We start from the raw sequence: 26,056 nt of genomic DNA, 5'->3' as shown, positions 1-26,056 counted from the left end.
CCATATACCATGAGCTTTTATTTTTCCCAATAACCTTTGATGTGGCACTTTATCAAATGCCCTCTGGAAATCTAAGTACAGTACATCCATCAGTTCCCCTTTATCCACAGGGTATGCTGCTTTTCCAAAGAACTCCAATCAATTGGTTAAACATAATTTCCCTTTCACAAAACTATGCTCACTCGATCTGATTACCCTGAAATTTTTCAAGTGCCCTGCTATAACGTCTTTAATATTAGCTTCTAACAATTTCCCTCTAACAGGTGTTAAGCTAGCTGGCCTGTAGTTTTCTGCTTTCTGTCTCCCACCCTTTTTGAATAAAATAATTACATTCATTATTTTCCAATCTAATGGAACCTTCCCCTAATCTAAGGAACTTTGGAAAATTAAAACCAATGTATCAACTATCTCACTAGCCACTTCTTTTAAGACCCTAGGATGATGTCCATCAGGACCCAGGTACTTGTCATCCCTCAGCTCCAACAATTTGCTCAGTACCACTTCCCTGGTAATTGTAATTTTCCCGAGTTCCTCCCTTCCTTCCAATTCCTGATCTACAGCTATTTCTGTGATGTTATTTGTACCCTCTGTAGTGAAGGCCGATGCAAAATATTGGTTCAATTCATCTGCCATCTCTCTATTTTCCATTATTAATTCTCTAGACTCACTTTCTATTGGACCAACGCTCAATTTGTTAACTCTTGTCTTTTTTAAATATCTATAGCAACTCTTACCACCTGTCTTTATATTTCTAGCCAGCTCTTTTTCATACTTTAATTTTTCCTTCCTTATCAATCTTTGGTCATTCTCAGTTCATCTGTTTTCTTTTCGTGCATTCAGATACAGAGCCTTTTATTGTTTTTGTAACCTCTGGCCTTGTCAGATTTGTATTCCCTGTATCTCCCTGTCACAATCTGTTTATCATTTCCCACATTAATACCTTTTCTCGCTTGCCTTTTGACTTACCACACCTTCCCAAATTTGATCCCTTTCCCCACCTATTTAATTTAAAACCCTCTACTTTCCTAGTTATTCAGCTCGCTAGAACACTGGTCCCAGCACAGTTCAGGTGTGGACCATCCCAACAGAAGAGCCCCCACTCTCCCCAGTATTGGTGCCAGTGCCCCACAAATCGGAACCCACTTCTCCCACCAGTCTTTGAGCCATGCATTATTCTCTCTAATTTCATGTACCCTATGCCAATTTGCATGTGGCTTGATAATCCAGGGATGACCTTTGAGGTTCTGCTTTCAATTAAGACCCTGTCCTCAGTGGTGTGACTGCCTCCTGGTACAAAGCATCCAGATAACATTTCCCTTCCCTGACGTGTCACAATGCCTGCAGCTCAGCCTCCAGCTCAATGACTCTGAGCCGAAGTTCCTCGAGCTGCAAATGCTCACTGCAGGTGCAATTTTGCCCTAGATCACACTGGCATCCAAGAGCTCCCACATGCTGCAGCCTTGACACATCATATGGAAAACAATTCCAAGTAGCTGCCACATTATTAAATAAACACTTTGAATGCTGATTACACTTCTGTGAAGCAAGTTGGGACATTTTCCTATGTTAAAGGCACATCATAAATGCAAATTATTATTGTTTTCATCCAGGAACATTACACAGTAACGGTGGCAAACCCTATCTACTAGATCGATGCATGATTGACTGATAAGATGATTCCTAATGGGATCAAAATTAATGATCAGTTGAAAGATTTCCATCCTTAATGCGTTTTAATTAATTACTTAATTATGTTAATCACTTATTTATTTTCCCTTTTTATATATTTTATTACATTTATCACCAGTTCGAATACTATTTTAAACCTTAGGACTGGAATAGACCTTAACCACTTACCAGATACTCACCAAACAGCTAGCTTATTTCCCTGTAGTAAAGAACTAATTCCTACAGGGTGAAGAAGGTTGAAAAAGCAAACAGAAGGGAATACCTCCTTCCCCCTCCTCACCAAACTCCCCACTTACCAAACTCCCAGGTATGCACTCAGTTCCAAAGCTGCGCTCGTTTCAGTCAACTGTTACAATGCAAATAGCCTGGTGGCCAATTACCTGACCAATATTTCTGTATCTCCTGATCACCAGCTTCTAACTATTTTTGCAGTAATCTGATTGATTGCTCCAATCATGTATGTCTTCCTCTTCCATTAGACAACTGTTCCCAGGCCATTAGTAAGAAAGGTTGGGTGAGTGGAGTGGGCTGAGTTTGAAACACTACCACGTGGCAGTGGGTCTGAAGATTGTAAATTGCTGTAACCAACATTTTAAGCAATCGTTAAATGAAGCTTCCTGTAATTAAATTAATATTTAAAAACTTTTTTTAAAATTCACATTCATTTTAAGAATGCTTTCTGAAACAAATTTATACCATTCATAGTTCACTGACAGTATTGACAGGCATTGAATTCCATGCAGTTGCTGTTTTGGTAAATTAAATGGGTCACCCAGGATAATAAAAGATCGGATTACTGTTACATTCTGAATATCAATGCTCAGTGGTAAATCGCTGAAAAGACGTTTTCTGATTCTAGAATGGATCGGCCTGCTTGTTAATGGACACAAAGGCCAGAATTTTCCAGCGCCCCCCCCCCCCCCCCCCCCCACCCCACCCCACCTGCAGCAGAGCCAACGAGCCACTGAAATCTCCATTCACCTCGGCGGAACCAGAAGATCCCGCCGGCATAAGGGGCTGGAAAATTCCGGCCAAAGTGTCAGTCTTGGCTCAGTGGCAGAGCTCCTGTTTCTGAATCAGAAGGTTGTGGTTGCAAAGTCTGCGCCAGAGACTTGCACACCTAATCTGGGATGACACTTCACTGCAGTAATGAAGGGAATGCTACACTGTCAGAGCTGTTGTTTTACAGGTGAGATATCAAATCCATGCCAAAGCAAAACATTGCGAATGCTGGAAATCTGTAATAAAAACAGAAAATGCTAGAAATACTCAGCAGGTTTGGCAGCACCTGTGGAGAACGAAACAAAGTTAGCAGACTGACTTTTAGCACAGGCTTCAAGACCCTGATATTGGAACTAAGTAAGGATCCTGAGCTCACTCTTGCTGGGAACCAAACAGGGGAAGTTATTTTCCTGCAGGCAATCTCCTACTGGCCATCTTTGATCCATCCAATTAAGGAGAGCAGACAGGTTCCTGATGCTGCTGGCCCGATCAGAGAACCGGCATCTGGCTGAGGTGTGGGCACTATCTGAGGCAGCTTGAGGATCGAGAGGATCCCTCAACATGGAGGTGACCTTGGAGAGGTAAGTTAAAATAAATGTTCAGAGGATCCAAGGAGGCCGAGCCCTCCAATCAGAGACGAAAACCCTCCTGATGGCCCACTGGAGCTGCGGGAGCAGCCTTCCCTGCCCATGGCCCCACTTTGGGGCTAAGGGCCTCTGGCTCTGATTGCCCCTGGACCTCTGCTGGAAGGGGGCCTCCATGAAGGTGGCAGCCTCCACATGTGATGGGGTCGCTCTGCCACCAGTAAAATGCTGATGAGTGCAAAAAAAAAAATCACCTCTAATTATTAGCTGAATTGGTTGCCTGCCTCTGCTGAGCAGACAGCCGGTCAGCATGCTGCCCCACTCCCAGAAAACTTCCCTGGCATCGGGGAGCCATCCCTACGTGGCTCCCCACAATTTTTCTGGTCCCTCCGCCTCCCAGCCTACTACTCCGGGGCCGGGAAAATCCTGCCCGTAACATTTCAGGCATGTGACCTTTCATCAGAACTGTTCAGGCCCTGTCTGGAATCTCAGGTGGATATGAAAGATCCCATTACAGTATTCAAAGAAGAATTGGAGTTCTCCCAGTGTCTGAGCCAATATTTATCCCTTAATCAGAATTTAATCAGGTACCTGCTGATAGGTTCATGACTGTCAGAATATATGAAATTAAGAGACAACTAGCAGAACAAATAGCAAGTTGGAAGCAAAATGGAAAACCGTGTAGGAGATAAAGGCAGCAACCCAGACTGCCAAAAGATGGGGAGTGGTTTTCTATAGAGATTGGTGCTGCAATTATTGTTGTTCACAATTTACATTAACAATTTGGACTTAGGATTGGGAAGCACAATAGCTAAAATTTGCAACTGCAAAGAAATTGAGGGCTGTAAGTAATACAAAGGAAAATTGTGATAAAATACAGAGGGCCCACCCAGCAGAAGCGCTGAGTGCTCCCTGTGCAAGTGGGGTGGGGGTTGCTTGACCCCGGAGTGCGCTCTTTCGCACATGCGCACGAAAGAGCGCAGAAATCTCCCTGAGGCACAGAGGTGCCTCAGGGAGATTAGTTTTCAGTCCAAAATGTTTAATAAAGTGGTGAGAAAATTTTTAAGACATGTCCCCTCATGTGAAACTGTTACATAGGCCAGGATATTGAGGTCGGGGGGCGGGGCCCGCTCGCCGATGCGTAAAATGATGCGGGATGACACCGGGTGGAACTCCTGACGTTACCCTGCATCATTCAATTTTCAGGTCGGCAAGGGTGCAGCCGAATCAGCTGTGCGCCCGCCGACCTGTCAACGGCCAATTGAGGTCATTTAAAAAATAATTCAAGTAGTTAATGGACCTGCCTGTCCAACCTTAAGGTTGGCAGGCAGGCCGGGAGCCCTGGCGGGCTTCCGAAAAAGCATGAAACCTCATCCACAGGTGGGATTAGGTTTCATGAGGGTTTTTAAAAATTGAATAAAAGTGATGGACAAGTCCCAACTCATGTGACAGTGTCACATGAGGGGACATGTCAGGGATATTTTACTTCTGTCCACTGACCGTTTTTAAATTTGGTGCCGATCTCCCTGAGGCAGCACTTAGCCTCAGGGAGATGAGTGTGCTCTTTTGTGCGCGTGCGCGAAAAAGCACACATCCCAGCTGAGGGAATCCCCCCCGCCCGCAGAGGGAGCGCATAGCACTTCCTGGCGGATGTCACACTGGGTGGGCTTTAATTGGCCCGCCCACATAAAATAGCGGAGTGCCCCCAATTGAGGGCACCGATCAGAGGCGCGCCTGCATGCACCCTTTCCTGCACTCCCGCCCCCCCCCCCCCCCCCCCCCCACCCCCCCACAGCGGGGGGGAAAATTCTTCCCATGAGCTGGGACATGTGCATTAATTTCAATAAAAATTTTTGTCAAAATTTAAAATCGTTCATGTAACCTCATCCCGCCCGTGGATGAGGTTCCATGAAAAATGCAAAGGCTGCCTGGGCTCTTCGCCTGCCCAGCAACCTTAAGGTTGGACGGCCAGCTCCGTTAATTATTTTAATTGAGATTAAATGGTCTTAATAGGCCTTTGACAGTTCCCGACCCGAGTTGGCTGCGTGCCTGCCGAACTGAAAGTCTGAATGACGCCGGGGCACATGCCCGATGTCACCACGCATCATTTTACGCCTCGGTGAGCAGGACACCCCCCCCCCACCCCCCCACCCCTCCTCTGCTTGCTGAGCTGAAGATTCAACCCAGAAAGACATTAATACACTTGCAGAATGGACATTTAATTGGCAAAGGAATTTCAATATAGATTAAGGATGGAGTGGTGCATTTAGGCAGGAAGAACAAAGAGGTCACATACTGCTTAGACAATAAGAGTCTAAATGGAATAGAGGAGCAAAAGGATCTTGAATACAGATACACAAATCACTAAAAGTAGCGACACATGTTAACGAGGCCACAAAAAAGCAAACCAAGCACTTGTGTTCATTTCTAGAGGGACAGAATTGAAAAGCAGGGATGTTAAACTTGTATGAAACCTTCATTAGTCCACACTAGTCAAGTTCTGGTCCCCATATTATTGAAATAACAGAGGCATTGGATAAGGAGCAAAAATTACTTACAAGGACAATATTAGGACTGAAAAGTTATAATTATCAGGAAAGACTGGAACTCTTCTCTCTAGAAAAAGAGAAGGCTGAGAGGTGACCTGATGGAGGTCTTTAAAATGATGAAGGGATCCAATAGGGTATGTTTCCACTTGTAGGGTATTCAAAAATCCAAAAAGGAATTCTGGAGAAATTCCTTTACTCGAAGAACAGTTAGACCTTGGTGTCAAAAGTTTCTAAACAATTTAAATGGATCATTCTACCCAGTCAAGAATAATGCAGGATAAAAGGCAATGGTTTCTCTCCCCCACCATCCCCCTAAACACAAAGGTCTTGCACATCATCAGAATTTAGCACTTCAGTATTAAATAATGCTACAAAAGGTACCAGAGACCAATGCCAGTAAAGTGTAGATTTTTTTTAATATCTTGTAATTATCCCATTAATTCTAAGTTGGCAGTTTCTTGAAGCCTGTGTATTGCTGTTTAGTTATAAAACTTTAACGGAACCTCGTCTTTTCAATACTGAGGTGCTGCGAAACCCCTGAATTGTCACTATTGAGAAAGGCGGAATACATATCCCCTCAGTAACAAGGGCACCGCATGCTGTACTGCAAACAGCAGAAAAATGAATCTGTTTCCTGAGCTGCATCATTTCATAAGGGTCAGGAAGTGATGGTGCGGTGATAACAAGTTGGGGGGTACAAGTTCAGCTCCAACCTATGATCTCACTTCATTCTCAGAAGTTCCCTTATATAGTAAAGATTGGTTGAGCAAACAGCATATCTACAGCCTTAAGTAAGCAGTATTCATGCTTGCAGCAATAAATTTAACTTTGCTTCTTAATGTATGCATGACATCGCAGGTATTATTACTTGAAGGATTTCTTTGCTGGAAGCATGCGCAATCAAAAACATACTTCCATCACATTAATATCTAGGTCATGGAGCATGTCCTTGAAAGTAGGCCATCTCTGGGCTTCTTACAGTTGCAACACAGTAAACTTTTGTTTTACAAAGCTAAGAGAAGTTCAGTTTCCTTTGCAAGATCTTGTATCTCAAGTGACAAGGTCACATATGAACTATTATAATCCCCGTGCACTTTAGGCAGAACCTGGATGAAGTGAGCTGTGCTAGATTTAGACTAATATGGCACAGATGGTGACAGTGACCGCAGTTACTTGTGAGCAAAGCTGTCTTGCATAAGGCAGTATAAGAAGCCAATGCCATAAACTATATGATTAATGTTTAATCATTATTCATATAATCCATTAAAATACACAAAATAAATCCATGCGCTGTCAGTCAGTTCCTGGCACTACAGGGTTATTTTGATTTCGAACATTACTTTTCCTTTATTATTTGTCTGTAGGATGCATGTGAAGCTGTTGAGGCCATATTTATTGCCAATCCCATTTCAATCAGTATTCCTGAGCTTGTACCATGACCTGGCAAGCCTGTTTGTTTTAGAACTGAGCACTCCCATTCCCCTGCACCCCTCCTTCTCCCCAAACAATTCTGGGACTAAAATGACCTCTTCCTCTTCTGGGAATATATAATTGGGCTTTAACATCCCTCATCCCCAACTCTTGCAATTGCTATATTCGTCTGCAGATTTGACTTCTCATGAATCTACAGTGGCATCATCACAAACATCATTGGGTGAATACTGCAGGTTTTAGGTTTAAAAATAAAGGCACAATTTATCTGTGATTTTCCAACCAACCCTTCAAACCTGTTTTTATGAGGGCCTGCCACATGTAGGCTATTTGTACCCTTGTTATGACTGTTGTGGGAATCTTACCAGAATGATTATACTTAAATGGACCGTGTCAGTGCCTTGCAGTGACGATGTGTTCCTGCCTATTCATAGGGAAAACAATTCCAAGTAGCTGGTGCATTATTAAATAAACACTTTGAATGCTGATTACACTTCTGTGAAGCAAGTTGGCACATTTTCCTATGTTAAAGGCACAACATAAATGCGAATTATTATTGTTTTCATCCAGGAACATTGCACAGTAATGGTGGCAAACGCTGTCTACTAGATCAATGCATGATTAACTGATAAGGTGATTCCTAACGGGATCAAAATTAACGATCAATTGCAAGATTGGGAGGATGCTGCTTCATTCTTAAATTTTATTTTGGCAGGAGGCTGCGGTATTCTTCTGGTAATTCCTGATCATATCACATAATCAGCTGTCGATCCATTGTAAAAAAAACCTGCAAGGACCTGAAAAAATGTCCCTTTAAACAATTTAAAAAAATAACAAATTATTTGAGGTTCTTCTACTAGGCTTTTTAAAATCACAGTTATTAATTAAAATAAAAATATTTTATTCACTTACCTAAAGCGTGCATTTTATAGAGAGACTGCAGAATGCTTACAGCTTCCTACTTTTGTATTGTTTTCAGTTGTAGCCCCACAGGCTTAAATGGTAACACTGGCTTAAAAACCGAACATACATCCAATAACAATAGAAGGGAATGAATTAAGAGATATACTTAATCACAGAGTTTCAACTAAGTTTATAAACTGCTAAAGATTTGTTACTCAATATAATCAGAACACACACTGTTCCTGGATTTGATTAAACTTCATAATCATTCCTTATTGGGTGGTTCTCTGTTCCTTGAAATGATTGAAGTAGGCTATTCTGGTCCTCAAATTATTATATAAATTGCTTTTTGTGGTACAAAAAGTTGTTTAAGTCCAATTCAAAAATAACTTACGGCCTGGAAATTACTTTTATTTTGTTGCACCATTTTCCCCTATTTCCTCAACCTCAACCTTCACCTGTGCTTTTTAATTTTGTAGAGGGAGGGGAAGCAGTCTGGCACCCAAACTCCTCCACTGGTTTTTAGGAATTTTCTGTCTCTTGCCAGACTTGGACCAGGAGTGCACTCTTGTGAAATTTCAGAGCCCAACTTGGAATTAAAAATGAGGAGTGGTGTATAACAAGCAGCTGGATCAATATCATCCATTTTACATCACCAGAAAGAGGCAGAATTACCCCATTTTTAGTGTTCCTTTCGAGGTGATAACATTCATGCCATTATCCCATCTCTCTGATGGTGTGCACTTAAGCTACCTCTTCAAGGACAGGTAACCAGGATTGTGCAACTATATCTTAAAAATAAAAAAGAGCAGAGACTGTGCAATTGAATTGGGCAATCCTCAGACTACAAGGGATGAAGCACAAACTCACATATGGGGAACTGGCCATTTTATATTTAAATACAGCTTCAATGCTTATCTTAGCCAGGAAAGGCTAATATTATCAACTGAAGAGCAGCATTTAATACTGTAATTTTGAAATCCAGATGAAGAACATGAAGATTAAAGTTTGATTCGCCTGAGTTTTTATTGCTCCTCTGGACCACCAGGACACTTTTACACAAGTATCCCAGATTAGGGACATGTCTACATGCTGTCATTTTTCAGGGGAACTGTTTAATTACACACTTTGAGGCCATTGTTTCCAGCCCATCTGTGACCCAGCACTGGGCAAAAGCAGCGCACGTGAAGTGTGTTCCATCTCACCAGGCCCAGGTCATGTTCCTGGCCATGAACACAGATTGGGGAATCTCCCAAATACACCTCACTGCTAGTTAGACAGTGCCAGAAAGCAGATCGAGAAACAGGAGCTCAGTGACCAACTTAATGCTGGTACAGTAACAGTGAAAAGGCTTCATGGCACAAAGATCATCCTGGGGAGTTGAAAAATAAACACCTTCCCTCCTTTCTTTGGTGTGTTCAAATACCTCCACGGCCTCCCTTCTCCCTGTATCTGTAATTTCCTCTAGCCCTACAATTCTCCGGGAACTTTGCATTCCTCCAACTGTGGTCTCTTTTGCTTCTCCAACGTCCTTTACTCCTCCATTGACAGCTGGGTCATCAGCCATCTAGGGCCCAATCTCTGGAATTCCCTTCCTAAATGGCCCCCCATCTTTCTACTCCTTAAAGTCTACCTCTTTGACCATGTTTTTCGTTACATCCCAGTGTCAAATGTGTCTGATTATACTTTCATGAAATATCTTGGGATATTTTCCTATGTTAAAGGTGCTACAATTACAAAATGTTCTGTCAGCAGTTCCCAAGACACCCAAAAGCCATCTATTCTGTGAAGGTGCTTTCTGTTGTTCCTGAAGCCTGTCTCTGAATCAATGCCTATGCTTTATAAACCAGGTTATGTGCAATCCTCAAGATCCACAGGGCATGTAACTTTCTGTAGTTTAATTGAAAAACATAATTTCAGAAATGATTTCATGGTACATCAGCAGCAACTCCTCTACGTCATCTGGTTTGGTTTCTGCTGCAGCATTCAGTAGCTTGCTAAGAGTTTGTATTTGTGATGATTATGGCAGCATCTCTTCTTGTTCACTCCTTTGCTAGCCCCCAGGCAGAAGTAAGTGTATGAGGCAAGTATGGATTAACAAGGAGCTGCACTTCATCATGGAAGTACCGCAGCTGGCCTGTGAGATACAGGCTGGCTACTGCAAAATAGGAGAAAGTTAAGCCTGGTCTTTTAAACGGCAGATGGCCTCTCCATCGTTGCAAAAATTGTAAAAGAGGCTGAAATCCAGAAGTCCCACCCCAGAACACAGCACCTGCTATTTTCACGGGAGCTAGAATAGGCCCAGATCAGGACTTGCCTATGTGTGTTTCGTAGAAGCAGGCACTCATATAAAACAGCAGCTGCCTCCAGCCATGTCTGATATTCATTAGCCAGGAGTGGGAACATGACGTGTGCAGATTAGACCTGCTAAACTTGGTGTCATGAAGAGATATTAATGTGTATAATGTTACTGGAAATTATTTTTAAATTGGAATTGTAGTGGGGTCTGTGTCTATGTGTGTGTGTGTGTGGCTTTACTGGATTAAAGCCAGCTAGTCTGGTGCTTTGATGTATAGTAGTTTTTGGATGTTAATTAGATAAACGTAAGGAGGAAAAGATAAAGTGTAAATTTGCATTTTTAAATAAAGCATTCAAGAGTGGGAGTAAAATCTTGCATCTAGCTGGGAGTCGCCAAGCAATGTGTTTATATTACTAATAAAATTGATGGAATGAAAGGGTTATTGTTAGGAGAGGTAAAATTTTTTAAAAACCTAGTAATACAATGGAAAATTTACATTCAAAGGGAAAGCTAGGTATAAACCGAAAGGAGCTTTGTGTGTGTAGGGTAGAGGCACTTAAGATCTAACCAGCCTGTAAGCTTAAGACTGTGTCTACAAAGGAAACAAATTGAAAGGAACCTCATTTTGAATTCGTAAGGTCAAATGTGCTTTGCCTGGGGTCTGTTTAAAGTCTGTGGATTATTGTTGCCTTGGTGAAGATTTACCTGGGAGTGATTAATTTGGGGATTTGTTTAAAAGTTATTATGGTAGTAATTTGTAGACATGCGTATGTGTTTAAATTTGTTGTTAAATTAATGCGTATTTAATTTAGTTTTATATGAAAAAGAACCTCTGGAGGCTTGATGGTTTTATTCCTGAATTCAGAGCTGCATCTCAAACATACCAATTGAAAATATAGGTTATGACAGTTGTTCAAGTTTCCCTCTGGGATTTAAACAACTCAGCCTTTACCAACAGCTGTGTCATAACACCTGATCACTCGATTATCCAAAACACCGTTATTTTTCTTAAACCTTCTCAAGGCATCTCAGATGGAGAGTGAGAGGAGGGGAAGGGATGGTGAGAATTAAAAGGGCACAGCACATTCCTACAGGTCTAAACTTTGCAGAGTCCTTTGGGGAGGTGGGGTACCCTTTTGGAAAGTTAGGATACCCCTTTGGATTAGGTCCTGGGACATCTTTGGGGGAGGTCAGGTGGCCCTTAGGCTTGTTAAAAACAGGCATGAATTTGCATAAAAAGTGCATTAATTCAATAATTGTCTTTCTTATTGGAACTGTCAAAAATGTCAAATCAACTGGCAGAAGTTACTGTCAAAAGTGTCAAAATGAACTGTCAAAGGCAACTTTCAAAAGTGTCACAATTAACTGTCCAAGGCAACTATCAAGCTGTCAAGGCATTTAAAACTCCTGCCCTTTAAATCTTTGAAAAAACTGTCTGAAATATTTTTAAAATATCATTGCTTGCTATTTCACTCTGTCTATTGAATTAGTGCTGAATGATTGATTTGACAACATTCCATTATCACAGTAGGGTTCCTTGCATTTCACAGTTTGATTGGCTAGAGACTCTTTGAAGTGGGAATATGAATTCAATTGTTTGTTTTTTATAAGGGATAGGCACTAGAATGGAATCTTTGTTGTTATAAGGCTTTATTTAGTTGAAGGAATGTAAATGTAGTAAATCGGTTTTTATGAAGAAGAGCTTTTTCAATTTAGGAAATTCTGCAAAGACACAGAACATTATTTTATAGAACTTTATTTTATCTAATCTCTGCATGGGTCCTGAGATCTGCCCATGGTGGATACTAGCTGAGTTGGCATGTTAGGTGTAAGGGCAAAAATGGTGATTGGGGGCATGGATTGGCATGAGTTGGCACTAAATTGGCATAGGGCTATAAGGGTCATGGGGTGGGTAGAGGGGCATAGCTTGGTATGAAGGGTATGAGGGGCCATGGGGATGGGTAGAAGGGCATAGGTTGGCATAGCGGCTATAAAGGGCCATGGGGGTACATAAAGGGGAATAGGTTGGCATGGAGGGTATGAGGGGCTGGGGTAGAGAGGCATAAGTTGGCATGGGGGTATGAGAGGTCATGGGAGTGGGTGGAAAGACATAAAGTGGCATGGGTTTGATGGATGGGGTATGGTGAGTATGTTGGTGGTGAGGGGTGAGGGCTGTTTTTTATTTTATTGCTCTTTTTAAAAAATCTTGGACACAGTGCTGAGCGCATAAGGCAGGCCTTCCGCACAGCCAGCAGCATCCAAACTCATTCCAGGGGCAGTGGGCCTGACTTCCAGAGAACCCTGCCAGGTCAAGACAAAAATTCCAACTTCTGGGGCATTTTTCTCTGGGTTGAGTTTGCAGAGCCAGGAATTGTCCCAACTTTGCGCTCCTGATGCAGGAGTGAAAATCAAGACCTTAGTCTTTATAATAACAAACAAGACAATGTTTAAAAAACACATGTTACTAAAATACTGTAATTATTTTATATTCACTGTTTAAAAGTATGAAGGAATTGGAAAGGAACCTGGGTTTTGATCTGGTATTCACGTTTCCCAGGACGGTGGGTGTAGACTGTATGTATTATGATTCATAAGTTAGTACAACTGTGTGGGACAGGCTGAATGGGGCAATAGGTTTTTTTTTCCTGTCCATCACTTTTGTGTATGTGATGTATTTTGCATAGCAAAAGTCTGGTATTTCCTAATAATAGGTGGCTGGCATATTATTTAATCTTCTTTATGTTTCAGGCCTTGACATTGTGGAGAGCATTTCTGCTGCCTGTTCGACTCCCTGCCAAGGTAAGCCCTGAAGACTTCTTAATCCTTGTCCTTGTTTTCCACACGTTATGCAACACTCAGAAGTGTTTTCAATCATCTTCATATTTGAATACAGATGTTTAAACTATTAAGCCAATGGTAATCAATAAGCCAAAAATTGCTTTATTGTTAATATTTCAATGCCCTGATGTGGTAGTAACAGATATCATACTGATCTTCCTTGAATTACCCGATTTGACGTCCATCTCATAGCCTCACTCTGATGCACTCTAGACACGTGGAAGAACTTTCAGGGTGACTCATGAACCAATACTGTTGAAAGGTGGCCTGCATCACATACTGGTGCGTCATCTTAATCTGCTGCAATTGAGAGAGGGGCCAACCAACTTTGGTTGATCTGTGCCTCTCTATGGTCAAGAAATATCCAACCAGATGAATGTGAAAGTTGTTAAAATCTCACAAGCAGCCCTTGTGTTTGAGATGTTAATGCTGGAAACATAGAGCCCGATTTTCATGTTAGAGTCGGGAATCACGAGTCGGGCCATTTCCTAACGTCGCATTCCCAACACCTGTATAAATCCGCACACACGTGTTATTTTCCCCCCTCAGGGTTGGGGTCAGGCCAGTTGAGGCCACTGCATCCTGTGGCAGGCCCGAGGTGGGAAGAGTGGAGGGCAGATGCTGAGGCTGACAGGTCAGAAGGCCTGCTTCCGTTCACTGGGGCATCAGCCCAGTTCTATGCAGGACTGTTGGATCCCCTGGTCATTATTTCTCACCCTCCCCCCCCACCCCTATCCAACACACCCCCTGCTTATCATGCATCCTCCATACCCCTCATAATCCACTCCATGCCCCCCATAACCCTCTCCATACCCCCTCATAACTCCACACTCCCTCCATTCCCACCATGCATTTTCCATACCCGCTCACCCAGTATCCACTATGAACGGAACTCATAAGAACACAAAAGACAGAATCAGAAGTAGACCATGTGGCCCATTGAGCCTGCTTCACCAATCAATACAATCATGGCTGATCTTGGACTTCAACTCCATTTTCCCACCCACTCCCCAAATCCTTTGATTCACTGAGAGACCAAAAACTGTTTATCCCAGCCTTAAATACAGTCAACAATGGAGCTCTATAATAACATTGGCAAGTCATTGAAATGCTCATGAAACCATCAAAATAAACAATCATCTACTCAAACTCCACTAGAAACCAATTGCTCCTCTTAGAAGCTCATAAACTGTCAATCAAACACATAACCATTCAAACTTCACTTGAAAAAAACTTACTCCCCTTCTCATTAATCTGTCAAAACAAACAACCATTCAAAACAACTTCCAAGAAATAGAACCCTAGTAAATGGTCATAAAACTGTCAATCAAACAAAGCTCACAGTCCCCTTGACAGCGGTCTAAACAATCCCTGCTGAACTAATCCATTAGTGGGTATTCTAAATGAAAACAAAAAATGCTGGAAAAACTCAGCAAGTCTGACAGCATCTGTGGAGAGAGAGAGAGAGAGACAGAGATAATGTTTTGAGTCTGTATGACTCTTATTCAGATCTATTCTAACTCAGTGTGTATATTATAACTCAGCCAAGCAACCATAGTGAGATTCCAATGCACAATAGTATAAACAGTCCTTGCACAGCTAAATAAAATTGAGCCTTTGAAGTTGCCTGATCAAATGGCTAGCCATCTGGTCAGTTTTTTCATAGGCTAAACTGCTGTCTAGGCTTTAAATCAATGTAAAAATCAAAGCATAGGGTCCAGATGATACATTCATATCTGATCCTCAATACTGTTGAATGCATAAGAGCCCTTTATTCACTGCAGCAAGTACTCTAATGCATCTGAACACTTACACAATGCTAGCCAATTTAATGGCCACTTACCTGTTAAGGACAGAGCCCTGTGACCAAGCACTGCATTAAAAAGATTCAACTTCATGGAAAATTATGAAAAAACTGAAAAGAAAGGAGAGCCCAGGAGAGGCTATTAAAGTCTCCAGAACACAAAATAGGACAGAGTGTTTGGAAAAGGCTAGGAATCTAACTTCAAGCACATCAGATAAAGGGACGACAATGAGAAGGGGGACAGAAATACAGGACTGAAGGTGTTGTATCTGAATGCACGCAGTATACGAAATAAGGTAAATGAGCTTGTGGCGTAGATTGAAATTGGCAGTTATGATGTGGTGGGCATCACGGAGACATGGCTGCAAGGGGATCAGGACTGGGAGCTAAATATCCAAGGATATACATCCTATTGAAAAGATAGGCAGGTTGGCAGAGGGGGTGGGGTTGTTTTGTTAGTAAGAAATGAAATTAAATCGATAGCAAGAAACGACGTAGGGTCAGATGATGTAGAATCTGTGTGGGTAGAGTTGAGGAGCCGCAAAGGTAAAAAAACCATAATGGGAATTATGTACAGGCCTCCGAACAGTAGTCAGGATGTGGGGCAGATAGAAAAGGCATGTAAGAAAAGCAAGGTTACAGTGATCATGGGGGATTTCAATATGCAGGTAGACTGGGAAAATCAGGTTGGTAGTGGATCCCAAGAAAAGGAATTTGTGGAATGTCTACGAGATGGCTTTTTTGGAGCAGCTTGTGGTGGAGCCCACTAGGGTACAGGCAATTCTAGATTTAGTGATGTGTAATGAGGCAGATTTGACAAGGGAGCTTAAGGTGAAGGAACCCTTAGGAGGAAGTGACCATAATATGATAGAATTTACCCTGCAATTTGAGAGGAAAAAGCTGGAATCAGATGTAACGGTATTACAGCTGAATAAAGGCAACTACAGAGGCATGAGGGAGGAGCTGGCCACAATTGACTGGGAGATGAGCCTAGCAGGAAAGACAGTGGAACATCAGTGGCAGGAGTTTCTGGGAGCAATTTGGGAGACACAGCAAAAATTCATCCCTAGGAAGAAGAAGCATACTAAAGGGAGGACGAGGCAACCATGGCTGACAAGGGAATTCAGGGACAGCATAAAAGCTAAAGAGAAAGCATACAATGCGGCGAAGAACAGTGGGAAGCCAGGGGATTGGGAAGCCTACAAAGACCAACAGAGGACAACTAAAAAAGAAATAAGAAGGGAGAAGATTAACTATGAGGGTAAACTAGGCAGTAATATAAAAGAAGATTACAAGAGTTTTTTTTAGATATATAAAGGGTAAGAGAGAGGCAAAAGTGGACATTGGGCCACCGGAAAATGACGCTGGAGAAGTAGTAGTGGGGAACAAAGAAATGGCGGAGGAACTGAATAGATACTTTGCGTCAGTCTTCACGGTGGAAGACACGAGTGACATCCCTGAAGTTCAAGAGAGTCGGGGGGCAGAAGTGAGTATGGTGGCCACTACCAAGGAGAAGGTGCTAGGAAAACTGAAAGGTCTGAAGATGGATAAATCACCTGGACCAGATGGATTACACCCCAGAGTTCTGAAGGAGATAGCTGAAGAGATAGTGGAGGCGTTAATGGTGATCTTTCAGGAATCACTCGAGTCAGGGAGGGTCCCAGAGGACTGGAAAATCGCTAATGTAAAGCCCCTGTTTAAGAAGGGAGTGAGGCAAAAGATGGGAAATTATAGGTCAATTAGCCTGATCTCGGTCGTTGGTAAGATTTTAGAGTCCATTATTAAGGATGAGATTTCAGAATACTTGGAAGTGCATGATAAAATAGGGCAAAGTCAGCATGGTTTCATCAAGGGGAGGTCATGCCTGACAAATCTGTTAGAATTCTTTGAGGAGGCAACGAGCAGGTTAGACAAAGGAGAGCCAATGGATGTTATCTACTTGGACTTCCAGAAGGCCTTTGACGAGGTGCCTCACAGGAGGCTGCACAGTAAGATAAGAGCCCATGGTGTTAGAGGCAAGGTACTAGCATGGATAGAAGATTGGCTGTCTGGCAGGAGGCAGAGAGTGGGGATAAGGGGGTCCTTCTCAGGATGGCGGCCGGTGACTAGTGGAGTTCAAAAACAAAAACAAAAATACCTGGAAAAACTCAGCAGGTCTGGCAGCATCTGTGGAAGGGAGCACAGTTAACGTTTCGAGTCCGCATGACTCTTCAACAGAACTAGTGGAGTTCCACAGGGGTCAGTGCTGGGACCACAACTTTTCACTTTACACATTAATGATCTAGATGAAGGAACTGAAGGCATTCTGACTAAGTTTGCAGATGATACAAAGATAGGTGGAGGGACAGGTAGTATTGAGGAGGCGGGGAGGCTGCAGAAGGATTTAGACAGGTTAGGAGAATGGGCAAAGAAGTGGCAGATGGAATACAACATGGGGAAGTGTGAGGTCATGCACTTTGGTAGGAAGAATAGAGGCATAGACTATTTTCTAAATGGGGAGAGAATTCAGAAATCTGGAGTGCAAAGAGACTTGGGAGTCCTAGTCTAGGATTCTCTTAAGGTTAACTTGCAGGTTGAGTCAGTAGTTAGGAAGGCAAATGCAATGTTGGCATTTATTTAGAGAGGACTAGAATATAAAAGCAGGGATGTGCTGCTGAGGCTTTATAAGGCTCTGGTCAGACCACATTTAGAATATTGTGAGCAATTTTGGGCCCCATATCTCAGGAAGGATGTGCTGGCCCTGGAGAGGGTCCAGAGGAGGTTCATGAGAACGAGCCCAGGAATGAAAGACTTAACATATGAGGAACATTTGAGGACTCTGGGTCTATACTCTATGGAGTTTAGAAGGATGAGGGGGGATCTGATTGAAACTTACAGAATACGGAAAGGCCTGGATAGAGTGGACGTGGGAAAGATGTTTCCATTAGTAGGAGAGACTAGGACCTGAGGGCACAGCCTCAGAGTAAAGGGAAGACCTTTTAGAACAGAGATGAGGAGAAACTTCTTTAGCCAGAGAATGGTGAATCTATGGAATTCCTTGCCACAGAAGGCTGTGGAGGTCAGGTCATTGAATGTATTTAAGACCGAGATAGATAGGTTCTTGATTGATAAGGGGATCAAAGGTTACGGGGAGAAGGCGGGAAAATGGGGTTGAGAAACTTATCAGCCATGATTGAATGGCAGAGCAGACTCGATGGGCCGAATGGCCTAATTTCTGCTCCTATGTCTTATGGTCTTATGGTCTAAAAACCTGTCAAAATATTTATTATTCCACAATAGGCTTCCCCCAAGATTCATGAACAAATCTGACCTGACGTGATTCACACAGGCTTCAGGAACCCACTGGCCTTGTTGAAGATCTCGAACTCAGGGAAATTAAAACTTGAGGCAGGTATTCAAAAGACCTTTGAGTGCGCATTGGGTGGTGACCTGCCACGTTTCCTGTGTCAGTCAAAATGGCAATGGCAGGAACGGCTGGGAAACTTATAATTTCCCCACCTCCATTTTTTTCTCAGCATCAGGAAGGCAATTCATTTCACTAGAATCTAAAAAGTAAAGATGGGTTGACAACTTGGATGTGATCCTTTGTCACAATGAGCTTGGACAAGTACAAGGAGAGCATTTGTCTGGAGTTTAGTTAATGATATATTAAAAGTTAGTCACTCCGTGAATTTGTTGAAAGAGTTTTATATAATTCTTAAAATCGTTAAGCTGTTGCTGGAGTCTTGACATTGTGAGCCAAATTTACTCTCTTAATCAATGCACTTAGCCAATGTAACATATAGGGTCATGCGATACTCAGTAATAATCATTACTTTATATGTCTAGATGGATTTCAAATCTACTTCAGTCTTTAAAGGGGTTTCCCTCCAAAAATACTCAAACTGAGTGACCAGGGGCTTTGCCCATAACCATCAACCAAGGTTCTGTCCAAGGACACCTTGGATAGGCCCTGGGACCCTGGCAAGTTTGGAAAGGTGACCTCACTGATTTCAATGCTTAAAAATATTTACATCTCTGTTTTTGGTGATTAATCTGGAAAAGCTGGTAAGTATCATGGTACCGTAACTATTTGGGCGATGTTTGCTACATACTACTGTATATGTTTATAAAAGTCTGGCTATTTACCTGACTCAGACTGTTGAATCAATAGGATGGAAGTTTGAACAAAAAAATAGAAATTTCTGTAAACATATAGGCCTGAATTTTACCTTTGGCGGGCACACACGATGGGCAGGCTCGGGAGCAGCCGGGAAACAGACCACTGACCGCGATCAGCCCCCAATATCATCTTGTGCGACTTTACACTTGATCGGGTTGGGCGCACACCTGCAAGGTAGAATTCTGCCCATAGTCTTTCATCAGAATCTGAAAGGTAAAGATGGGATGATACCTTGAAATAATCTTTTGTCACAATGGGCATAAGCAGACAGGAGAGAACCTGACTTGTGCCTGTCTATACTGTCATGACCAGGTGAGAAAGGGCTCCCCTCTACAATGGCTGTCTGGCAGCTGTAGACGTTTTTATTTTCAAAATTTTTGAAAGTGTTGAAAGAGCGCCTCCAACTTGAGGCGTCTCTCTCTCCCTAACCTGCACTCAATCAGATGCAACAGAAGAGCTAAGAAATGCTATTCAGCAGCAAACACTGGCTACGTTTTCCACAGAACTGAGAGGTTAAACTCCTAAATCTCCTTTACAGTCCATCGGCTGAGTGCCCGCCTGAAACAAGCAGAGAGGTAATCAGTTGGCTGTCAGTAGGTGAAGATTGGGTACCTTCAGAGGCTGCTTGCTGACACTGAGTTAGGTTGGGGAGAGGTAGGGTTATGATAGGGTCTTGTGGTTTCACGCCGTCATGAAGCCAGTTTGCGATTGTCCGCTCCACCCGTTAATGGCTGGCCGTGTTTCCCACCGTCGCATGTTGGGAACCTAATTTCAATACTTTAGCATTCAAAAATACAGCCCTGCTCGCCAGAATCATCCCCCCGCACTGTATCATCCAGACATGTCGGCATGATTGCACACCAATATGTTTCATAAATGTACATAAGCAACATGCACCTGGTGAACTGCACTTCACTCGGGACTTCAAGGTTTGTTTGCCTGCCTCGCTACGGTCAGCACTCGCAGTCATCAGCGCCAGGCTTTGCAGGCAGCACCACATCACTTTTAGGGAGGGGCTCACAGGGCTAGGGCTTGGTTGGGGAAGGGGGAGAAGTGGCCTCAGGCAAGGGAAGAGGCTACAGGGCGAGGGCTGTACTGGAGAAGGGGGCTATCCTAGGTGTGTGTAGGGGCATATGTTGATCTGTGCAAGTGGCCTCAAGATGGTGAGGGCTGAGGAAGTAGTCTCCAGAGGAGATGAGGCCAGATGGAGATGTGAGGATGTGTGGGAGAGAATGAGTGGTGATGTCCGTGATCTGGCAGTGAGTGAGATGCCAGTGAATGTGTGATGAGCTTGTGAGTGTGTGAGTTTAGAGTAATGAGATGTTTGCCTTACCCTGGCGACACAGATGAGATCATTCATCCATTTTCTGCACAGGATGGCTGACCTCTTGTGTGCAGCATTGACACTGACCACCTCTGCCACTGCCTCCCAAGCCAGAGCGGTGAGACTGATGGGCCTCCGGCGGCCAGAGCGGGGGTGGAGGATTTTGCGGTGGGCCTCTACAGCATCCAGAAGGCATCCCAGGGTCTCTACTATTCTTGGTTTTTTGGGGCCATGTCTTCACCGGAGCAGTCCTGGGCTGCAAGCATTGAGAAATGTGCGTGCAGCTGCAGTTTAAATGTGGTTCCCTGTGTGAGGAAGCGGCAAGGTAACGGTGTGGCAGGCAACTTGGAGGCCGCCCGCCAGCGAGAGTGTGTTTCGTGTGGCTGCATAATTAATGAGGTGGGAATGGGACGATGCGGCATGAAAACCTGCCATTGCGGCCGGCGGGTAAAACGACTTTGTTCCTGCCCACTACCGCACGTTTTGCAAATCTGGGATGATTCCGCCCCCAGTGACAATAATAGCAAAGATAAACACACATTAACAGTAATATATAGAACCTAGCTGCTCCTTAGAATATAGAAAATCATGAACAGTTGCGCCTGCCCTGCTAAAACTCAACGCAAACCAACCTGACATAAAGGGATGAATTTTGAAGCTCGATGGGGGCAAAACTGGAGACAGACAGGCCCAGAATGACCCACTGCTGGCTGCCGGACAGATTGTTGGAACAGTCCCACCCCAAGACATTTTCAGAAAGGCTGGGACAGGGCGAAACAGCTGTTCACTTGCAAGTACCAGATAGCCAATAAAGGCATTTAAAGGGGTCCATTAAGGGCCCTCCCTTGCACCAGCTGGAATTTTCCAGTTGGCAGGCAGGCCCCTTACAGTGGCTGAAACATGGCCGGTGAGAGGAGGCGGCCTGCCATTGGTGGACCAGGGGGCTAGCGTTCCAGTGGGCTTTATAAAACGCCTCGTAGCCACGAATTATAAATTATCACAACTGCGGCCATAGGCCGCCCTGTAGAGAGGCTCCCTCTCCAGAATCAGGGTCTGGCAGCTGTGGGCATGTTTATTTTCTCTCTCCCTTATCTGGTAGGCTGCCACTCTCTCAGTGCTGGAGGGCTTCCTATTGGGCCTCCAGCACTGAGCTCCCACTCACTGTCCTTAATTGGACTGTGGGCTAATTGGCCATTCCTTGGAAAATCGTGTCAGGGTCTACTTCCAATATGATAAGGGGTTAGGACCTAGAAATGAAGCCAATGTCGGGGTCCTGACCCCAGGCTGAAAATCTAGCCCAGAGTTTCTAACTAGACGTTTTTGCGTGGGTTAATTTCTAACCTTCCGCAGAGGCAGTTGCCTGTAAGTTTTGTCCTTTTGTCTGTCTCTCTCTCTCATAGATTCTGTATGGGGACAGCTAATTGTAAATGTATGCAAACCACCAATAACTGCTGAAACAATCTGATTGGCGCTGTGATACAACAGGGTTATAAAATAAGGTAGCATCTGTAAAAGCTCTCTCCACAGATGCTGCCAGACCTGAGTATTTCTAGCATTTTCCATTTTTTAGATGTAACATAAGGTATTTGCATATTATTATTTCTTTGGTACTTACAGAACTGAATACAAAAGAATTTTCCTTCCTGAGCGTCAGCTGGGCAGCTGATAGGTGCAGCATATCAGAAGTAAGCTGTGCCTATCACAGGATTTGGCTTTTGTCTTGTGTCTGGTGTACGCCTGGCACAGATTCAAACCGTTGCACTCACCAACCCCCTCAACCTGACCCCACCCACTAACCCCACCCCCACAACCCCGCTGCCCTCAGATGTACTTTGTGTCTCAAAACTGAGGAGGAAATAGCAGTGCAATTGTACAAGGACCCTCAAGTCTCTTTGGATCTCCATTGTTTCTAGCTATTTCACCATTTTGAAAGTATTCAGTTTTACCCTTTTTAGGCCCAAAGTGGATGACCTTATATTTGCCTGCATCATGGTGCCAGCCACAGCATTTGGTGGTGCTCTTGCCTCTGAGTCAGAAGGTTGTGGGTTCAAGTCCTTCTCCAGGACTTGAGCACAAAAATTAAAACTGACATTCTAGTGCAGTACTGAGGGAGTGCTGCACTATCGAAGACGCTGTCTGTCAGATAAGACATTAAACCATGGTCCCATCTGCCCTGTCAGATGAACATAAAAGATCCCATGGCACTATGCTGAAGAATAGGGGAGTTATTCCTGGCGTCCTGGCCAATATTTATCTCTGAAACAATATACAAAAGCAGATTATCTGGTCATTATCACATTGCTGATTGTGGGAGCTTGCTGTGTGCAAATTGGCTGCTGCATTCTCTACATTACAACTGAGACTACCACTTTATTTGTACTTCATTGGCTGTAAGGTGCTTTGGGACTTCCTGTGGTCATGACAAGATTTTCTTTCTCCATTTAAATCCACTTGCCACAGTTTTGCCCATTCGCTTAATCTATTAATGTCGCTTTCTAATTTTATGCTTCCATTATAATGTTTGGAATGCTGCCAATCTTTGCCAATCAGTGGCAAATTTTGGTATGTGGATTTCTAACCTATCATCTAAGTGATTAATAAGAACGGTGAATGGTTGAGGCCCCAACACAGATCCCTGCAGAGCCTCAGTAATCAATGAAGAGTATTAATCTACTTCTTTTGTAACATAAAGTATACTGGAAGTAAACTGCATTCATCATGCAAAGTATTGTAGAGAAAGCAGGGAGCGGAGACAGATGTATTAGAAAATGCTGGTTTTTCTCTAAGGAGAGCTGATGCATTTTCTGGCCAGCTTAATTAGCCACTTGTATTCCTGACGAACTAATTAGACGTTGACTCTGCAGTGAAGTGCATGTTTCCATCCAAATTTTTTTTTTTCCAGCCTAAACTTCCTCTTGACTCATACACCTGGAGCAGCACCTCACCAGTGGTAAAAATTTGTAATACGTTTTCTGAGCACTGCCTTTTCATTTAATTTATCACTGCACCAGTTTTTAAAATGGAAAAGGAGGAGCTGATGCACCTTTCATTTAACACAATATAAACACTTCAGCACCAAGCTATTGCTGCTTATGGGAGCATTCAGTGGAAAGTGGTGCACAGCCAAACAGCAGGAAATAATGCAAAACAAAATCAAACAGACGTGCTACATCTCACACAAAAGCTCTGAAATTTTTTGTTTTTAACTGGTTTCATACTTGCTAACAGAAAGCAGAAGGAAAAAGGGGCACTGTCTCCTGAGTGCCTTAACCTGCAATAATGTGAACCATTTCATTAGACAGAACTGAAACCAGTTTTACTTAAGATATGGTATATCATCGTTGGGTATGTTTAAGGCATGATCTTATATGCTTAATGTGTATTTCTGTGCTCCTTTATGTCGAAGAAAATACTGTACATTTGGAACAGATTCCCAATAAAAATAGTGAATGCATTGGTTAACTCCTTTTAAAAAGATTCTCCATAAATAACTGGTTAGAATAGGTTTTAGGAATTTAAGAACAGATGTACACTGAGATCATCAAATCCTCTGTGCGATGTAATGGATCTAATGCTGTTAGGATCCATTGGAAAACAAACAAAGTTAAAACATTTATGTCAGCTGTGGCTCAGTGGTAGCACTCTCCTTAGAAAGTTGAGAGTTAAACTCCTACTCCAGGGACAAGTATAAAATTGCGGAGACAGGGGTGCAGGACGTCCTGGATGGGGAAACCGGAAACACAGGCTTGATGGACTTCCTGGAAGGGAAAGGTTGGTGGTGGGTGGTGGTGGGTGGTGGTGGTGGGGGGAGGGGTGGGGGGGGGGGGGGGGGGGGGCGGACAGCGGTGTTGATAGTGGTTGAGAGTGTGGATAACTGTGTTTGAGGGGAGTTTGGGAGGGTCAGTGATTCTGGAGGTGGGGTCTTGTCCAGTCACGGAGAGGGAAGCAGGTAAGCTTGTTTAGCTTGGAGGAAACGCTCCTGCTCCTTCCGGCCCACAAGCAGTGCTGTAAATGCTCTTACCTTATGGATCCAGTCCTTCTCAACTCTTTTTATGCTGTGCTTCCCGAGCCTTGGGAAATCTGGCCAAAACAATGAAAAGTCTGTAAAAGTGGAGGCTGGAGCCTCCTTAAAAGATTCCACTGACTGACTGACCTCCTGAGAGTGGATTTGTTACCCACCATAGTTAAACCTGGAAGTTGGGTGTGTTCTGGTTGGGGTTACGTTTTATTTTTTTTATTCCTCACCCAAACCCAAACCACCTAGTTTTGACAAATAAAATTACCTGTTATTGTGCAAGGCCTGAAAGATTCCCTGGAAAATTAAGCAGACAGATTGCACATCCACAATGAATCAACTGATTTTCTTTATCTGCTTAATTTTAATAGACAGAAAATCAAGCATGCTGCATTGCAGACATGTGATGCACCCTGTTGCGATTTTTCTTTCTGTGCCTAGACTATCCTTTATGTCAAGTGCAATAACAGGAAAATCTATCTGGAATGAATTTTCTCTTCTTCCCCAGTCTCCAAACATGCGAATCTGGGAAACTCAGCCAGATTGTTCATAAGATCATAAGAAATAAGAGCAAGTCTAGGCCATCCGACATCATGGCCAATCTGACTGTGGCCTTAACTCCACTTTCCTGCCTGCCCCCCACATAACCCTCGGCTCCCCTGTCATAAATCTGTTGAACTATATTCAATGACCCAGCCTCCACTGCTCTCTGTAGAAGAGAATTTCAAAGATTAACAACCCACTGAGAGAAGAAATTCCTGCTCATTTCAGTCTTAAATGGGAGACTTTTTTTTAAAATACTCTGCCCCCTAGTTCTAGATTCCCCCACAAGGGGAAATATCCTCTCAGCGTCTGCCCCCACCGTTAACCATAGCAATTTGTTTATCTCTAGACAGACTTTTGCATTGTTTTTCTTCCTTGCCATCAAGACAAAAGAAACACATACCAGCCATGCAAACTGAAGTGAACGTTAAGTTCACTTTAACCTGGCTAGTTAAAGAATTTTCAAAAATGACAAATTAATGAGGTTTATCAGTTGAGGGGTGATGGAGTTCTGTTTCCATTAAAATGGGGTGTAACTCATGAGAGCTGAATTAATTAAGATGGTCTTTAGTTGGTGAGATACTCAGATGGTATGCCACCTCTTGTAGAAACTGCAATTGAATTCATGAGTGTCAGCACTTCTAGCTAACAGGAAATGGTCATCTCTGAAAAATAAATAACTGCTTTTTAACTGGCTTACTGAAATATTGTAATGGAGATGACTCATCAGCCGGGATCTTACTGGCACCCCATGGTCCTAATGTTGGGACCAAATGAGGCTCCTGAGCCTGCACGAGTGAACAGCAGGACCGCGATGGCAATTTTACTAGTAGAGCCCAATCAGAAGGCTGGCAGCTCTGCAATCTTTGGCAGCTACACCAATAGAGATAACCACTGCTGAGGCTACCGGGGT

General features: G+C 43.3%; 1 protein-coding gene across 2 annotated transcripts in view; it reads left to right on the top strand.

Annotated features, from left to right (window-relative positions):
- Positions 1-26,056, top strand: part of carmil2 (capping protein regulator and myosin 1 linker 2) — a 198,951-nt gene that overhangs the window by 13,141 nt on the left and 159,754 nt on the right. For both annotated transcript variants that reach the window (XM_078544182.1, XM_078544181.1), the window contains exon 3: positions 13,206-13,256. In XM_078544182.1, the coding sequence (XP_078400308.1) occupies positions 13,206-13,256 (51 nt within the window). The remainder of the gene's footprint in view (positions 1-13,205; positions 13,257-26,056) is intronic.

This window comes from Cetorhinus maximus, chromosome 6 (assembly GCF_964194155.1).
Source record: "Cetorhinus maximus chromosome 6, sCetMax3.hap1.1, whole genome shotgun sequence".
NCBI classification, from domain to species: domain Eukaryota; kingdom Metazoa; phylum Chordata; class Chondrichthyes; order Lamniformes; family Cetorhinidae; genus Cetorhinus; species Cetorhinus maximus.
This window is presented reverse-complemented; position numbering and strand designations above follow the sequence as displayed.